The 20,214-nt window shown below is 37.0% G+C and overlaps 1 protein-coding gene across 4 annotated transcripts in view; it reads right to left on the bottom strand.

Moving 5' to 3' along the window:
• Window positions 1–6,976: 6,976 nt before the first annotated feature.
• Window positions 6,977–20,214, bottom strand: part of LOC134793117 (partitioning defective 3 homolog) — an 80,300-nt gene continuing 67,062 nt past the window's right edge. For 3 of the 4 annotated variants that reach the window (XM_063764657.1, XM_063764656.1, XM_063764658.1), the window contains exons 16-19: window positions 14,361–14,457; window positions 10,890–10,957; window positions 10,253–10,339; window positions 6,977–7,318 (exon numbers count right to left, since the gene is read on the bottom strand). In XM_063764657.1, coding sequence (XP_063620727.1) covers window positions 7,180–7,318; window positions 10,253–10,339; window positions 10,890–10,957; window positions 14,361–14,457 — 391 coding nt within the window. In that variant the 3' untranslated portion in view covers window positions 6,977–7,179. The remainder of the gene's footprint in view (window positions 7,319–10,252; window positions 10,340–10,889; window positions 10,958–14,360; window positions 14,458–20,214) is intronic. The other variant, XM_063764659.1, reaches the window with a different exon arrangement.

Below are 20,214 nucleotides of genomic sequence, written 5' to 3'. Positions count from 1 at the left end.
TAAAAGGAGGACCTTTTCACGTGGATAAGGGTTAAATAAGAAAATTAACCTTTATAGCCCTTAACTCTTGTGTATGTCTACAGGAAAGACATAACACAGTGATCTGTTTGACAGCTTCTGCACCTTGGACAGCTAGAAGAACAAACCTCTCATTTTAAGAGAGCTCAACATTGCCACTCGGCTCTCTACAACATGCTATGAGACCCATGACTGGGCCTTTAGATTAGAGCCGGTCTCCAACGCATAATTTGTAGGTAGTATCACATAATTTGAGGTCAAATGAACAGCGAACGTGCTTGGGATGGGGCATGTATGAGATGGACTCAATATTACAATGATAAGCAAAGAGGGAACAAAACAGAAGAAGAAAATTGTTTGAAGAGGTCAGCAAATGAGTCTTTAGAACAAAAATCGCGCCTTTAGGAAGTCAGAAGTCTCAGCCATCAAGTCCATCGAGCACGATGTATGAATGCTATAACATGCGATGTCATATAAGATCCCATCTTGACTACGTCATGTGACAGACATGCTTATGCATCCGAATTGTATAGCATTTGTTGTCAGTGACAACTTGTCACATAGCGTATAAAAAATATACTTCATATTGACGCGGATTGCATAGCCTTCGCCTTGCATAGCATTACGCGTCATATACAAACCTAAAACAAATATTTGTAGTGACAGGAATGCTATAACAGTCCCAATATTTCCATACAAAATTTAGGTGTCCAACTGGTGTGACTGAGCGTCCGCGAACGTGTTAATCAACCTTAACATAAATTAAATAAATAAGTATAGGCACAAAAGTAAGTAGAAGTATTTTATTTGAGTTCGGGACAAAAGTTACAAAACTTCGGCGAGACGCCTAAGGGGCTGTCCATAAATTACGTCATCGATTTTTGGCGATTTTTGACCCCCCCCCCTATAATCATCCAAAAATCATGCTTCAAATGACCCCATTTCCTCCTACTTCATGCTACCGTCATCCGATGTCCAGACCACCCCCCTAATTTGAAATGACGTAATTTATGAATAGCCCCTAAATCAAAAGTTTTATTATTGTCAGCGACTTTTCCTTGAAAGTCGTTCTCTGAATTCATGATCATTCGACCTCGGCGAGTATTTTTCCATTTATGAAAAGAATTTAGTACACATTTTTAATTATTATTTAAGAACTCAGTAGATAAGTTTAATGTCTATTTTGTGCCTGTGCAACCATGTCCCAAATTATACATAGGTACCTACTTGGAAATCTACTTAGGGTAAACACATTATACCTATGTTTAGGGGCATATAATGTACAATTTTCACGTGGATGGCCTGAAGGCCACAATCTAGAGTTAACAAGGCCGCGACAAAGGGCAGGTAGGGGCTACTAAAACAATTTGCGATAACCGAGGCAGCCACGCGAGTGCCGGCCTTGCCCTTCCTTACGACGCTCGGCTTAGCATTCTCAAGATAAACGGCACAAGGCACCAAATTAGAGTTGCTTCACATCATCCGACACGATCCTCGTAGGACCGTAGGTAGCAGTTCCGGCAGCATCATAATATTCAATCCGCTATCTGGATTCAGAAGGGTAGCTTATTTCAATCAAGTACTTATATGTGTCGTTCCATGGCCAAAGGTACCTTATGGCGGCTGGCGCTTACGTCACATAGCTCCGCAATAATATTGGAGCGGCTTAATAATAGCGTAAGCGCCAACCGCCATAAGGTACCTTTACCCGTGGGACGTCACATATAATAGTGTACATCCGCACCTGTTAGCTTGTTTCGAGGACTCTTCACCGAGACCCTAGAGAAACTAAATTACCTACGATACGTTCCGTATTTCTTATTAAATTCGTATATTTGGAATGAGCTCAGAAACGGAGCTAAATTCTCTTTTGATATTAAATTGACGGTTGACGGTTTCAGACAGATTTTAAAACAATGTAACAAAATTTTAGTCGTAAATTCGATGTGACGCGTCTATGACGCACTACGTAGACAAGTTTGTTTTGTTAAGCACCTGTTTGCCGTCAGCGCCGTTTGGTCCATGTTTCTTATAATTGCTTGATAAATCATTTAAAAATTCTATTCACTTATGAATTTAACTTAAAGTTTTCCTTAAGGAAAAGTGAATGAATTGTTTTTTTTGTACACACAATCACATTACCTCTCGCTGCCTTAACTTGCCTTTATGTATAGGTATATGTATGGTATACCTTTATGTATATTTATGTTTATGTCCTAATGTGTAGTATGTATCGGTTTTTATTGCATTTGAATTTATGGTAATCCTTCAATATATTTTTTGTATCTACATACCTAAAATGTTTTTGATGCTTGTTAACACTTTGAACGCCACGAGATGATGATCGTAAAGCTATTGCAATGAACGAAGTATTATACATTACTCACTTGAAAAGTTGTTGAACGAATTAACCTTAATTAGAATTTGATATTTGGTGGATTACTTACTAAAATTTTTACGTACGTGTACGTTTGCGGCAAAGCAGCTTTTTAAGGGCCTAAGTAGGGCCCATTTTGATCAGTGTATACTTATAAGCGATACATAGGTTTAGATTTTGGGTTCGGTTAGTGGAAATTAAAAGAAAATTTAATGACGATAGTACTTGTTTTATTTAAGGTACAAGATGGCCAATTTAACAATTTAAAAAATGATATTGTCTACATAGCTACGTACCTAAATATTTACAATGATAATTGATATCGTATCCTAAACACGCAAAGAACATGTTTAACTTTATGTACAAAATTATGGGCACTTCGATGCAAACACATTTGCAATAAAACTAATCTCTATAGTTTGTTCTCATTCATACCAAATATATTTCTTACACGATTACAAGTCACGTTTTTGAAATTGATAATAATCCAATCTTTATAATATACAATTTAATCTCAGTAAAAATCCATAATTATATACAACACTAGGAATATGTAATTGTCTAGCTTTCTCCGAACTATTTTAAGTCTAAGTAAATTATTATAACTAGAACTACATATAAGATATCACAAAAACAGGGAAACTGTGACGCTGAAATCAGGCCAATGTACTAAACATAAAAGCGTCATATGACGCAAGTCGACTCGATGAATGCAAGTATAAGTACAAGCGATCGCACCATGATTCTAATGCATTAATGGAAAATATGAGTTAAATAAATAAATTATTCAGTCATACAAATTCTATGTATCTATTTAGTTTCAGATTGCGTTTCCAAACATTTGTTTGGAGACTAATCGTGAATTTAAAGCTTCTTCATAAAAAACTTACCTATGTAAACTAAGGTAGATGACATGAATTTCTTACCAGCGAGTATTATGCGAAACATAGATGTATTTTGCACAACGTTTTTTATATGAACCATTTCAAAAATACGTAGGTATATGTTTTACTCACTGATAAGAAAATACCAATATCCAACATTACAATTTAATTAGGAAGGAATGTTAGCAATGGAATAACACAATCCATTTAACGTTACTTAAGCTAAGTAGATTATCTTTACGTAGGCATAGAATCACTGTCACTATTATATTGCAATAAGTGCTACGTCCTCACGTAGAGACAAGAGGCTATTTGACTCGTCAGAATATAGTCGTGGCGTAGTGTAGGTACTTACCAGATGTCCACTTAGTGTCCAACTGTCCATTGATAAGAAATATAGACACGTGGTAGGCCTGTCACAATTGTCATTCTGATTCTTGAGTCGAATAGGCCCCAAGTAAGATAAGTAAGTATATGGCTGGGTTTAATATTCTCCTGACGATCGGTCCTGCCGGGCTAAATGCGCACACAGCTTTTATAGGTATAGCAGTTTCCTAGGAGCAACGACAGGACCGAGCTTCGTGAAGACTAAAACCGACCATAACATTGACTGATGTCTATTAAAAGACCGTCTCCACGGATAAACTTGCTTGAGATTATTGCTCGATTCGAGCACGTTTAGTCCACGGAGACAGCGCTTCGAGTACGTGTCTACATGGGGACATGGCCGAACAGATCGTTTTCAGAAAAATATAATATGTATAAAAGATCACAGTGACGTGACACAACGTCCGCTACGGGTCTAACCGGAAGCGCTCACGCGATATCGTTATTGCGGTCATAAGGAGATAATACCTACTTAATTGCTTTTATCTAACGAACTTTATGAGGTCGTTTCGTTCGACGCGGTAATACATATTTTTTTAATAAAGGCGAACGACGAATATAGGTAAAACAACATTTCGTTTTAAAGTCTCAATTGGCATTGAGTGAAAACCTGAAAGTTTCAACTCTTTAAGAATTAAGACGGTTAACTACATCCGAAAGTTGTTTCAGTGTGATAACTGCCTTACTCTACATTTTTTAACGCAAAATATTTTTTTAATGCATAGTCAGTTTAGTAGTTACACGTTATTTTCATAAAAATAATCCTATAATATCTTTGAATTATTGAATGCATGGAATTCAATGATTTCAAAATAAATTTATTGAATTCCACGCATAAATATTTAACAGATTTAATTTATGAAGATCATTATAGATACGACATGATTTTATTGCCAGCCGTGCTCAACGGGTAAAAAAAATCATTCTGACATAGATATGCATATATTATGTATGTCAGAATGCATTCTGCATACCGAACTCTATATGGTATGCATTCTTTCTACATAACCGGCATAACGCACTCACCAAGAAAAAAACTTTTAAGAAAAGGGAACTGAGTTGAAAATTACTAGGAAAAGGTCCTTACCGCAAGGTGCATTAAGGTCCAGTAGGAACAGGATGCCTTTCTGTAAATCTAGAACAGGAGTGGCGCGACCATATCTCGCTCGCGAGATACCTAGACTACCCGTCTTTTCTAACCGTATTAATTAGAGAGGGGCGGATAGTCTATCTCGCGGGCGAGATTCTGTACTGTCGCGCCGTTCCTGTGGCCTACTAGCCATGTTCGCAGCGGCATGATCACATGGATACAGGCTACAGGAAATGATGTAGACTATCGTATTTTTTAAAATTAAAAATACAATAAAGCTCGCCCTTTCCTGTTTATACAATTCCTTGTCCTTATTGTAAGTAATAACTATTTCCTTGAAACAATCGAATAAAAAACATAAATCTTACGGTGACTATTCAATTATAATAGGTAGTCACGAGATAGCACTCGGGCCAACCTCGCCCTATATAATTATGTGACTATACTTATTCAAAGTCAGGTTTGCAGACCACTGAATCAATAAACGGTGACAATTAACATTTTAATAATAGACAACGGGCAGGAAAACCCAAAGGATTGTCGCTCGTGTGAGGATCACAAGAACTAGCGATCGTGAGCGTTCAAGGAGATCTGGTATCGGTATTTGTGGCCATTTTGAAAAGGGGCAAAATGTAGAACGGAAACGAGATTACAAAATACCTACTATACCTGTAATATTCCTTAGCTACTCGTAGTGACAATGTGACAGCTATCTAAGCGCTTTTAATCACGTCAATTGTCTATCTATCTATATCTATTAATATAATGTACCTACTCGTATTGTGAATAAATGTGTCGTTTCCAAGCAAAGGTACCTTCTTTTTTATCGTCAGTTTTTGTATGTAGCAGGAGCTTCTAGCCGAAAGTAGTTACCCGTTGCTTAGAATCAACACTAATATATTTAATTATGTACCTACTTATGTGTACACTATTGTTTCAGATTCATAATTCATAATAACATCAACACAAATATATCCCTTATTTATTGCCATTTGAGCCTTTGAATCTTAATTATTGTTTTCAAGCAAAGTACAACATATGTAAACCGCAACCACGTAAATGTGTAACACTTTTTAAGATAGTTACTTACTATAGAATAACGATTTGGCAATAAATATATTGGCTATAGTTCGTTTTTTTTAGCATTAGAAATAAGGTAAACAATCTTGATGAGTCTTTTAATTGAAAAACTCATTTTAAAAATAAGTTACGGCAAATATGTAACAATTATGAATCTAATACGATCATTTATATTCTTCTGCTTTCATAAGTAATAGTTACTGATTTTTAAAAAGCGTTTTTCAATTAAAAGACATGTCAAGATCGCTTACCTTCTTTCAAGTTCTTTAAAAAAAAACGAACTATAGGGTCTAAACAAATGAGATGGTAAAAAATACAACATAACTGAGTTTGAATAGGTACAAGTACAGCATATTAGGTTCAATTCTTAGCAATTAATTAACATGGTTGACAATAAGGACATATTGTTAATAAGGCTTTTCAGTAGCGTGAAGCTTTGACAGGCACTTAATGCCTTCTAGATTGAAGGTTAAGATGAGCGTTTCTTTTATTTTTTCCATTTTTATATATTGTGATCTTTTTTGCCACTTTTGTGTTATTTCTACTCAGAATCACGAGTTCTTTCGCCCGAGATATGCTTGCAGAAACGCGGTTTCCACTGCATAGGTTAAGATTTGTATTACTCTCGCAAATCGAGCAATTGAGATGGAGATATCTGAGCGTTTCTTTTAATTTTTCCATTTTTATATATTGTGATCTTTTTTGCCACTTTTGTGTTATTTCTACTCAGAATCACGAGTTCTTTCGATCCTAATGGGATAAAAAAATGTCTCAGAGTTTTTTCCTATTGTGTTACCATTTCCCCATAAAGTTTGAAAAATGTGTGAAAATTTTAGGACACTTTTTTTCTCCTATAAGGATGAAAAGGGCTCGCGATCCTGACTAGAAATAACACAAAAGTGGCAAAAAAGGTCACAATATATAAAAATGGAAAAATTAAAAGAAACGCTCAGATATCTCCATCTCAATTGCTCGATTTGCGAGAGTAATACAAATCTTAACCTATGCAGTGGAAACCGCGTTTCTGCAAGCATAGCTCGGGCGACACTTCTCTTGGAATAAGACTAATTGAAGCCCTCTTCTTCTATCAATGAATAGCTCAATGAATCTTCTATCAACCGACAATATGGTACATTTTGTCTGACTGCACAATACGTTCAGAGCGAGAGGTTACTGGATCGTTTTGAATAGGCGGAAGTACCTACTTGGACTTCGGTACGCTGCGAGTGGCGCCCGACGGTACCACTTTGTCGATTGTCAATAATTGGACGATTTCTAACTGGATCTTTGGGCGTTATTGACGGACGAAGTGGTATCTTTTTGCCTAATAACTACACAGATGTTCAGTGGTAATGGGAAAGCTTGCCAGGTCGCTTGGGCGGCGCGCTCTCGTACTCGTAGTAGTTGGACTGCGGCCGCGCGGCGGGCGGGTCCCTACAGGAGCGCTGCGAGTGGTAGCCAGTGGTAGCGCCTACCCGCCGACTGCGGACAACAAACATTTATGAGACAGGGATATTTAACTTAACTTACGAAATACGTATAATAAAAAAAAAATAATGGTAACATATGTTTAGTCTAAGATGTGCATCATAGTGGTATGGAATGTTATAATGGTCTGATTTTGTAGGTAGTTATTTACTTCTCATCTCTTGGATCCAGTTTACCTAGAAAACGATTTTTTGTAATTATGTAAATACGATGCAAATTTGGCAATAAGGAAGATGCTGTTATATAGTTTGCTATGTATTTTAGCCGAGTTTAAGGTCGTTACTCCAAGAAAACAACTTGTGCCTATACATAATACAAGATCCACATGCAATAAATAGCATTTACCGTTTTTAATCGACTGCAAATGCAAATGTTTCAGGCATGCACTATGAAATATTAACTAGGTAATTTACAATTATAATAAAGCTGTCATCATAAGATGGGACCCCACGCCCTGGTCTTTATGGCTTTAATAACTTCCATGACATGGTGACGGACCTTAGCGATACTTTATTTAACATTTTAATAGCAAAGCGATATCCTTAGTTAACGAAGTTATAAGATAGCAATTTAAGTTACGTAATGAACCTGCAAAATGCTTTCAAAAAAAGCGCCCGAAGCGACTTATGAGTCATCTAAAATAAATAACTAATCTAAGTTCTGCTCAAGTTTAATAGGATGGGAGCACTAAGACTAGAGTCTTTAATAAATCCTCTTAGGGTACGGTCTACCTAAGACACCACCCGCGATCAACTGCGTGTCATGACGTCACGAAGAGTGACTATTTGCCTCTCTATCATTGTTATATGCAAGAGATAGTAACGAAACTTCGATTTTCGCTGTAGGCTGCTGGTCTGCTTGGCCCACCCGCCCAACACTCTATTTTGGACGACGTTATACCCATCATACGAAATGTAAAGTACTTATTAATTTAGTTGTTCTTTAATAATTATTTCTATTATTTACAATATAACTACACCGCGTTGGGTAGACACCATATTGTTATGACTGAACATCGGTTGAGCTTAGTCCGTCACAAGTGGACGTCTGTCGCGTGTGGAGGGGTGAGCTTAACCAATCTGACCATGCATAGAGATAGGATATTTACACGAAATTATTCGTAATTAGCGTTCTTACTTTACCAAGATTATTAAGTAGGTACTTATTTTCACAAGGGACTATGTGATTGGTCATGAGAAATTTAATTCTGGGCAATGAAAATATTTTTACTAATATGTTTTTACTTAGAAAGAACATGATTGTATTTTATGCTGATAATTTATTAATGATTCGACAAAAATGTATGTGACAAGCAAAGCAAAGGCATCTTACCAATGTCAACAATGTCGATAGGAAGCAGGAAAACAAATAACATTAATTCTACGAGGTCACTAACAAATCATTAATAATAGATAGATCGAAAAAAACGTACGAGTATACCTATCTTACTAATTTATCCATTATTTTTCATTTCATTAACATTAATGTAAATTATTCATAGCTAACGTAAGTAAAGTATTTTTCCTGCTTTTAAGCATAATATATTAGTATATGCTGTAATATTCTGTTAGACTTAGACCAAACTAAGTTGGCAGCGATTTTGATAGCCCAGACTGTGCAAGTGTTACTTAAACGTCGTGTTTCATAGAAGTTTGATGTTTAAAATAACACTTGCACAGTCTGGGCTTCAAAATCGCTGCCAACTTAGTTAGAGTAGAGTCCTACTGGTTTTATAATGACTCTGTAAACGTAAGAATTTCTAGATTAAAAAGCCGTAGGGAGTTCCCGAATCCGATTATAATCTATGGTACTTAATTGTGATACTGAGAAAAGGCGTTATTACTTAACAATTACACAGCATTGCTAACAACCGCGTTGGCAATTATTACGTGAACGTAAATAGAGATGTATTAAGAGAGTCCGCATGCCAACGTAGTTACGCCCATTTTTTAAAACGACTAGCTAGATGGCTCTGGATCTTTGTATTAACAATAGGATAAGGTATATCTATGCCTGTAATTAGTTTATGTAGCTTCAGATACCATTGTTAAAAGGTAGAGAGAACATTTTTCATACAAAACTTGTTTGTGCTCTATTTCTTTTTCTTCCTACACTTGTAAAAGGTTTTCCTTTTTCGTACCTATGCCCTATGCTACACACCTTCCTTCACACCAGTACATAAGTACCGATTGTGAAATGTGTCGGCCGTCATCCACGTAAAAGAATCAAAGCATCTCTACTGACACTTATTTTTATCTAAGTAAGTATGTAACCGACAATCTCTTTACCTTTACATGAAAATTCACATGCCTGAGAAACCACATTACCATAGAAAAGTGCTCCAGTCACGCCAGGTTTACATGAGTAAGCTAAAATAATAACACTAACAATGCCTGTAAGTCTCTTGACAACTTAATAGAAACGGTCGAGAGAGAGCTTAATTGCACGTGGGTGTTATATGTGAATTTACCTCACCGCGTTTACATTTTCTTCTGGCCCTACATTACGAAAGCAATCTTATCGGGAATATTTTAGAGTTCATATTTGAATAAAATATTTATATACAATACGAGGATAAGAAATTATGGTGATAATTATTCCATGCCTGTAAGCCTGGATAGAGGAAATTTATTTAGAGCAAAGCGAAATCTATTTTTAGTGTCGTATTTCTGTTAGGGTTCCCGTCGCGTCGGTGTATAATAGAGGTATAAAAATGATATTATGCTTAGAACAAGGAGTTGTATTACTTATCCGTCTAGTTGTTTCATGTTATTTTATCTCATCTTTTATTGACGATTTTGTGTAAGTACCTAGGCAGGTACCTATATTAGGCAAAATAGAAAACTGCGGCATAACACACCGATCACCTGGCCTTTGCCTATGAACCTATATTTATCTCAAAACGTATAGGTAATGGTGTATATTTACCTCTCCTCCTCGACTTTGGCCCTCTGCGCGTGAACCTGCCGCCTCATCTGCCCTATTTGCACTTCGCTCAACTTTTCACGCCGCGCGCTGCAAAAGCACCAGTCAATATTTACTTACGTCACAAGAAAATCATACTAAGCGACGTCTGTAACTTTCGCTCTTAGGGCGGTCTTACGATTTGTTTACTCCGAAAGAGTAAATAAAGACGATGGGGAAAAAATGTTTCCAATATTTGTACGTTTTAGTGGAACGATGGGGTTCGTTTAGGTATTGTACTGTCGCCTGATTTTGGATTCGGGTTTTGAGAATACAATTTTAAGGTAAAGCTGTAGTATACAAATTTTAGTACTTAATTTTCGTTATCGTTGTTTATTGATTGGTCTACGATACATTGTTTTCGACTAATGACCTGAAAAAGGGCTAAATTTAAGCCTCAATCTGTTCTGTAGTTCAAAAATACGCTAAGGGATGAATAAAAAAATAATGTGAGTAGGTACCTAAGGGCTTAATTTGCCTATAATATTATTGATAGAAGTCAAATGTGTACTTACTACTCATATATCTGACCTCTTCATTTAAAAAAAATTACGTAATCTACGAGAATATACACGGTCTTATTATAATTACGGTTACTTACTTAAGGTTTTGTTGGATTTCGTCGTAGTTGACGTAGTGGCCGGTTGGCCCCCAGGCACTTTCCATTCCCTGCGAAAACGAGTTCACAATGAATACGATGATTAATTATTAGCAGAGCGAGTTGTTTGAACACACACTTCAGAATAATGTATTTACCCCAAGCGAGAAATCGCGGTTTGCAAGTAGGTATTTTTACCTTGTTTTATTTAGTACTTTACCCGTACCACGAGTCACTGACAATGTCAACACTGGCATATACGCTAACGTCTACGTAATTTACTTTCTATACATCTCGCTCGCACTAGCACTAGACGGTTAGCGTATATTCGTGGTAAGGGTACTTATAACAATGAACTATGCGTGTAGTAGATTTTAATGCAGTTGGTTTGAAACAATTCGCTCTTAAAACACATAAAAGCATTGTTTGCTTAAACATTAAATGTAATATGACAGATGTATTGTTACTTATAAAATAAAATCGGTAGCTATATTGAGTTATAAGTAGGTAATATCTGTGGCCCTAGTGAAAAACGGTACAAGTCACGCGCAGCTTAGGTGTAAAAGGGCATAAGTGTAACGTGGAACTTACGCCCTTTTACAACTGCGCTGCCTGTGACATGTACCCTTATTCACTAGGGCCACAGATATAGGAAGCCTTGTTTATACCTAAGCAAAGTTTCAGTTACCAAATTTAATAAAGGTTTGCTAGTTAGCAGCTAGTTAGTTAATTACTTTAGTTTGTTAGTTCCTATTCAATGAGTGGTGTTTTCAGCGTTGTTTTTTGTTATCATTAATTAGGAACGAATTGAACGTTACAAAGGATGTAGCTAATGTAGCTGTGTAGATAAATATACACTATAAAATACACATAAGACAGTTCCACAAAAACAAATAAACACATTTAAGTAAAATAATTTTGCCACATTGATCTCTGGAAATGTTTCATTCGCTCCCGACAATAAATTTTATAATTAATTAATTACACACAAAATAATAAAATATATTAATGCTATGTAATTCTGGACAATGCAATGAAGCTACAAAAAGCTAGATTAAATAATTTCTACAAACGCTCTTAAACTTGAGTAGCTAAAAACCCGCATCCACAGATTTCGCTGTCAAAAACAGTATGTTATTATTATTAACAGCGCACACTCGCAACGATATGTTTTAAACATATGTACAATATATTCATACATGCCTCTGATTTGTATGTCAACTGTACAAAATTTACACTTTAATTATGACAACACACTGCCGGACTGACCATGGACTGACGTTACTCATTCCACTAGTTCAAACAGGTATTTAATTCAATATAAATATATTGAATTAAATACTCATTCATATAATATATACATATTTATGTATGTATGTATTATATGAATAAGTTACTGTAATGTGTAATTTATGTATGGACGGAAGAGTTCCGTTAATAGAATTTAAAACAAACACATTCGCTCATAAAAGGAGAAACGTTAGTCGTGAACGAACATAAAGTTTGATTTCAATACATAATTATAGATCCCATCAAACATTTTTTTTTATCAAGCAGATACGATATACGTGACGCAAGCGATACTATAAATTTCCATTATTAAAGGATTATTTCCATTCCAACTATCCCATTACCATACCATACGAATGGTATTTAACCCCTTACCGCATTCAATGCGATATTTGGCGGATATGATATTGAACTCTATTTACAGCTATTAAAGTTAGAATTAAAACAAATATTTTTTATTATATGCAATAAGGAGTTAATATATTAAACCAATAACAATCGGCAGAAAAGTTATCATTATCGCGGATATAATTTAAATTTGATACAACCAATCTTAGTATATTCAATAAAATCTTCTATTAAGTATTGATTATACTGTGATTGTTTTACCACGGTTGTCGTTTATTTAATTGTATTTAAAGTGCCCAAATTAAGTTGATGTTTTAATTATAAAACTCCCGTGAGACTTGAACAGTAAATAAAAATATTAAAATTATTTTATTTTTACGATTAAATAACACACGTGAGTAACCTAATTTTAATAAGTTGATGTTTATTATAAAACAAACATACCTAAATATTAAAGTTGTGTTTTCCTTTAGACAGCTGACAACCGCCGACGATATAAAATTTCATAATAAGGATAATATTTAGAAAAGTAATTGACGTGAAAATGTGAACAGTCAGCGATCAGCGATTAATATAGGTCCACTGTACTTACTGACTCGGGAAATTGGTCTATATAATCGTTTTAGTTCAATCGTCTATAGTCGCTATCTCGGCGGCGGCCAGACAGATGCCTAATTTGTACAAGTATGTTAGAAGTGCTCTTAATACAGTAAAATTATACATTTTGCGTTTGCGTCAAATCCGGTAGTTCTGATTTTTTGCAGACTTGTTTATGATGTTGGCCCAATGAATAATCCAAGTTTGTGACCTCGAGCGCCGAACGCAACTTTGTCAAAAATCGAATAAGCCGCAATTTTTTTTAGATTTGGGTGATTATAACCCTAAAGTACTAGTTTTTGATAGTAACTTCCTAGGGCGGTTTTAAAGTAGACTAAATTTGCTACAATAAGACACTAGAATTGTCTCTGTACATCTAATATTTTCCGAGATAAAGCCTTTCTAAATGTATAATTTTTTCAAACTTGTATACGTAGGCTAAGTAAGTGCAGTGAGTATACACTTGTCTCAGGCGATGCCGGTTGGCACAATTGTTTCTAAGGTCAATCAAAGCTGATTTGGCCCGGTAGCCACAAGATCGTACCGGCCCCTGCAAAAAATCAGAACTACCGGATTTGACGCAAAAGAGCCAGGTTACAAAATTCGACAAAGTTACTGGATTATCTGGTGTATTGTACATATTTTGGGTCTTTCAACACAATTCAATATTACTACAAAACATACAAACAGAATTCAATATTGCTACAAAACATACAACCACGTTAATATTTCTCAATCTACAATAATCCGGATACAACTACCTACTCGTGACGTTTACAGACAAAAGGTACATTATCGGTTGTTGATAAGGGTTATAATTGTACCCTTAATGCAGTAAAACCGAAAATCAGTCACCCTTTGCTCGCAAACTGCACATTTATTAAACTCAATAATGGAAGGAAAGACTAAGGGCCAGTTGCACCAACCACATTTGACAGACTGATCAACGTCAGCCGGCGCGCCCCGGCGCTTTACTATGAAACTTTCCATACATAAAAATTTAGCGAACTCTTTAACGATACGAACAGTTTGGTGCAACCGACCCTTGGGCCCAGTTGCCCCAACCACATTTAACAGACTGATTAACATCAAACGGCAGTGAAATTAAAAATTTCCCATACAAATAAATTTAGCGAACGCTTTAACGGTGACAGGCGGTTTGGTGCAACCGACCCCTAAAAGTAGGAAAGAAACGTTTATTAAGTTTATAGATGAGTGTGTGTTGTGTGGAGAACTCACTTGGCGCGTGGGAGCTGTGCGTGCAGGCGGTGCGCGGTAGGGCGGCGCGCGCTCCGAGCGCTCGCCGCTGCTCTGCCGCGAGTGCTGCACCTCGGGCCTGCACGAGGAACGTGTACTGTCGTTATAGCTCAGTTTCAAAACGGGACATGGTATATATAATCAATGATCTTTTTCACTTCTCATGCTCAAAAAGTGCACCTTTATGTCATGCGTAGACGACATAAAATCGCATTTTATGCTCTAGAGCATAAAGTAAAATCATCTATTACGACCCTTATTGACTTAGCAATAAAGTCCAAATTCTGCCATACAAACTGCCAGCCCTGCCGGCGCGCCCCCGACCGGCGCTCTCCCGATCGGCGTGCCCCGCGCCTCCGACCGGCCCATTCGGCCCAAGAACAATTTTCTTTAGTCTTGAATAAATACGTTAAAATAACCTAAAATATTTGATTTTTTGTATATTTTCCTCGCAATCGAAGTGAAAAGCAGAGTGTACAACAAGGGCATAAATGTCCATTTTTACCCTCGTCTACTATTTTGGTCTTCGCTTCGCTCAGACCAAAAAATTGCCTCGGGTAAACATGGGTCACTTTATGCCCTTGTTGTACAATCTACTATTATACAAGATACGTCATACACTAACATATCAAGCGAAAAAAATGATGCCAACCAATGCTGCCAACGTCATGGCAGCATCAGTTACAATTTGTTTACAACTTCATACGCAAATGCGTAAAAGAGACGGCACAATTAAAAGGATACCTAAGTAAAAAAGAGACGGCTAGTGTTTGTCACTTGCGCGTGAATTTGGTAAATCAGTGATACCACCATAACACGACGATATGGCGCGAAACGTAAAACTTATTAAGAAAAAAAAATATCAATGAATAAGATGTTTGACAGAAGGTGCAAATCAATTTAGTGCAGTGCATTAAAGTTTACTACTAGTCAAATCAGTTACTTTTAGAACTGTCAAAACGATTTGTTCATATGGAATACCCTATTTAATTACTAGTTATACTCCAGTAAAGATACGCTTACGTTAAACATTAATTAGTAATAGGCAATTTTTTTTTTATTCCTGTTCTTTAGATCATTTTAAGATACTTTATATTCGAATCCAAAAAACTTTCTGTCCGGAAGTAGGTAAAAAAAAATAGTTAAAAAAAAGAGCCGTTCTTGTTTGTTAAAAATAGTAATAGTATTTTTAGTTCGTAAACGTGACGAAAATAATATTTATAATGAGTCGACAATGGAATCAGTCAAAATATTAACACGGAAAATAACTAATTCAATAAATGGCGGGGCCTCACGGATATACGTCGTAACTTGATATAAAAAAAAAGTAATAATTAGGTCTTTGATTGAATTACCATAAAACTACCTCATTAAGCTATTTATCCGAGAATCCGACATCAATATGATTTGTAACACTTGTATATATATTTACGCCTTAAACATGCTAGAAAAAATGGTTATAGATATAATTTCTTGCAGACTTTGTTCTGATAACGTTCAAAGTGATATTCAATACATAATCACACAAAAATATGGTCAATGTAATAAATATGTGCATTTTATCAAATTCGCTAAATGAAACTACCAAATTTGAACTCTTTGCGCTAATGCTAAGGATTACATTTCCTTGCGGCGCGCGGGGACAGTTTCAATGCGGGCGGTGGCGGGAGTTCGTGCCAAGGACGCGTGGATAGTATGTAGGTAAGTATGTACTTACCTACAAGTTGCTACAAGTGACAGGCCAATTCGAACGTGCGCGGGCGTCTCGCTCGCACCAAATATTTGTGCGGCCAAGTCTGAGCAAAATGAACGCGTGCGTGAATGATAGCTGATTAAAAATAACTGATATCATATCCAATATTATTGGTTGATGTTCAAATTATATTCGTAATTATATACGTCAATTATGACCCACTACAAAAATAAAAATTGCGCATGACTATCTATCGTTCTTATTTAATTTCAGAATGGCATAGTGTGGAGTGGCATTATAAAAGGAATACTTATTATCGTAGTCATTTGACAGTTTTGGTGACACTTTCACATTCTGTCACAGCGAAGTGTGTAGGCCCACTCTTTAATTTGATATTAACGTCTATCCAACAACTTTGTCAGTAGAAAAAGGCGCGAAATTCAAATTTTCTATGAGACAATAACCCTTCGCGCCTAAGCGTCTGTAGACTTTTTTTTTCAACAAACGTATTATATTGACTATTTCGTGCTCTTTCAATTCATAGTTTACGTTCCATAATAAGTATAACATAGTAAGTTCCATAATAAGTATAACATAGTATAATAGGAGTCGACGTGAAATATATGTTTACACTTTTGCACCTTACTCCTTTGCAATAAGGCGAAAAGTACGGCTTTAAAATGACAGCGTTTTACACAAAATAAAACGCTAATTAAATAACTTACCATATTCGGAACCTAAGAATAAATAATATTGAGAGTGGCAACACTGTCGTAGGGGGCTATTCATAAATTTAAGTCATTTCAAATTTGGGGGAGGGGGGGGTCTGGACATCGGATGATGGTAGCATGACGCAGGTGGAAACGGTGTCATTCGAAGCATGATTTTTTGATGATTTTATGGGGGGGGGGGGGGGGGCGACAAAAATCGTCAAAAATAGATGACGTCATGTATGGACAGCCCCTAGGGGGCTATTCATAAATTACGTCATTTCAAATTAGGGGGGGGGGTCTGGACATCGGATGACGGTAGCATGAAGTAGGAGGAAATGGGGTCATTTGATGCATGATTTTTGGATGATTATAGGGGGGGGGGGTCCAAAATCGTCAAAAATCGATGACGTAATTTATGGACAGCCCCTAGGTCGTATTGTCTTTTTCTAGCATATACCTCCCTCTCTACCCCACACTCCTACCACACAGGCAGGTTGCTTTGTCAGTTATACAAGACAAATTTTCAAGTCATTGTCTCAATATTATACATATTTGCACCATGCAGGATTAAAAATTTAGGTTCCGAATAGAGATGCACCGGATATTCGGTTACTATCCGGTATCCTATCTCGCCCTTATTTTAATATCCGGACGGATACCGGATACTAAAATAAGGGTACTAAATAACTATGCTTGATATCGGAATATAATCGTACTCGATTATTATTTTAAAACAATTTAAACGTTCCATTCACTAGCTCGCGCACTAATTTCGTACCTAGTGATAGACCTATATACCGCGCGAAAGTTCATTACGAAACAGGCCAAAACTTCCACAATGCGCACCTGAAAAACCTGAATATTTCCGCCGGCCGAATATTCGGCGGCTGAATACTGAATATTCGGCCTATGGTCAGGCCGTACCTCCCGTATCCTGTATGCGGCCAAACAACTATCCGTTGCATCTGTAGTTCCGAATATGATAAGTTATTTAATTAGCGTTTTATTTTTGTGTAAATGCTGTCATTAAACAGCTGTACCGATATTCGGAACCTAAGAATAATATTGAAACATGTTTGTTATCGCCTGGTGGTGGGAAGACGCCAAACCAATGTGATTATACATATCCTATGATATACTTATTATGTGTATGTAATATAATTATATTATGAGTTTTTAATTAATAATGTAGTACGTACACCCTTTATTGTAACACCTGTGAGGAGAGAGATATTTAGTAAAGTATACAATTTGATAGGTACATTTTGTAAAATTAACATTTATTGTATTTATTTATTAATTCAAATAACAAATTGCACCTTACAGCTAATGCCAAAGCAGCACAATTTGGAACACATTAACAACATAAAGCATTTTTAACATTATTTATAACAATACAATATACAGCTAAGACACATGTATTCATTATGGTATGCTACTCTTAGGCATCTCTCTTTCTAATATCCTCTTGCACTTTCACATCACTATTCCGGATCGTTTTTATTTGCTAGATAATTTAACGGACAACTATAGTACATTGTAGGAGAGGACGGAAAACCGCTAAAAGATGGACGAGTGAGTTTGAGGGCCGACACGTTGGTGGAGGCCCTTGAATAATACGACTCCATCTTTAGCGTTTCCGGCCGAGGCATTACATAGTGCTTTTCACGACTACTGCGAGGAAATAAGGAAACATTTGGATAACTATAAGTACTAGCCCGCGATTTCTCTGGTAGCAAATTACTAGCCACTGCCTGTGCTGTCTCTTGAATTTCGGTAGGCGTCAGCGTAAGAATATCATTTTCTTCACTAGAAGAACTCATTTTTATAGCGAGCGTAGATACGTGTTTCTTATATTTTATAGTACTATCCAATTCAGTGAGAATTTTCCGATCCCGCCTTTTTTCTTTTTTATCACATTTAAGAGGCGTTTTTATGTTGTTTGCTTCAAACGGACTCTAAACTTAGAAGCGTTTTTGCTAAAAAAACCACAAACAGCTACAAAAGTAAAAAACGCCTTAAGCGTGAATCGAATGAACTGACTGAATGAATGAATAGTTTGACATTTCGTTTTTTTTTAAACAAGAAATTGGTCCTATAAATAACCTAAATTTATTTTTGAAGGAAAAAGTTGCGCCAAAAAAGACCTTTTATTGATTTTTATGTTTTAAATTATACTCATTGCTGTAGCGAACTGTCACCAATGACAGATGATGATAATAATGAAACATTGTACACTCGCGTGCAAAAGTATTGCATCACTTTGCATTTTTTCGTCCGCATCCAATATATTTGTAAACTGGTTAATTTCTCTAAATTATTTTAATGTAATCATGTTCCTTGAAGTTTTAGCTTTACGAAAAGTAAAAAAACATGGAAATCGGCCCAGTATTTTTCAAATTATCGGCATTTTCCCGATTTGTGAGCGGTTTCACGTTATCACGCGCACGAGTTGCGTTACCCTTGACCCTTATAAAACGGGGGTAGAGAAGGGGTTGTTATCAGTCACTTATCAGAAGTCGATCGTTACATATCTCCGCGTATTTTCCCGTGAAAAAGACCTGGAAAAATGGAAACCACTGAAGCTGAAGTCCGCCAAATCATCCAGCCCCTGCAAGCGGGGCGTAGCCAACGTTCAGTAGCTGCCGAGCTGAATTTAAGCCAATCTGCAGTTTGCAGAGTTTACCAGAGGTTCCAGGGGACTGGATCCTTTACTTCAAGACCAAGAAGCGGCCGCAGAGAGTGTACATCAGAGAGGGACGACCGCTTCTTTGTCACAACATCTCTCCGAGATCGACACCAGACCAGCATTGCCATCCAGCAGCGTCTGCGTGAGGTACGAGGAGTGGCTGCCAGTGAGTAGACAATAAGAAGAAGACTTAAGAAAGCGAACTTGACACCCAGGAGGCCCGCAGCGGTGCCCGGATTGCTGGCGCGACACCGTACAGCCTAAAGAGAGTTTACTGAAAATCACAAGGACTGGACCATTGAGCAATGAACCCCAGTTCTCTTCTTGAAAGAGTGCAGAATGTGTTTGAATGGATGTGACCGAAAAGGAAGAGTCTACAGAAGGCCAGAAGAACAGTTCGCTCAATGTTTCTTCTCCGAAAGGGTCGCCTATGGCGGTGGATCCGTAATGTTCTGGGGCGGCATTTCCTACGACGGGCGGACAGAACTGGTTTTCGTGCCTGGCGGGGGCCGTGACAGTGGATTGACCGCTGCCAAGTACATCACTGATATCCTGGAGGAACATGTTGTTCCTTATGCCGGTATTTTTGATGAGGGGTTCATCCTAATGCAGGATAATGTCCCGTGTCATACCGCTAGGGCCACCGCAGCCTACCTTCTCGAAGTGGGCATCGACACAATGGACTGGCCAGCGATGAGCCCGGACCTTAACCCCATTGAACACGTGTGGGACTACCTAAAA

This window comes from Cydia splendana, chromosome 8 (genome assembly GCF_910591565.1).
Source record: "Cydia splendana chromosome 8, ilCydSple1.2, whole genome shotgun sequence".
Taxonomy (NCBI): Eukaryota; Metazoa; Arthropoda; class Insecta; order Lepidoptera; family Tortricidae; genus Cydia; species Cydia splendana.
Note: the sequence above shows the minus strand (reverse complement) of the source record. Positions and strands in the feature narration are given on the sequence as shown.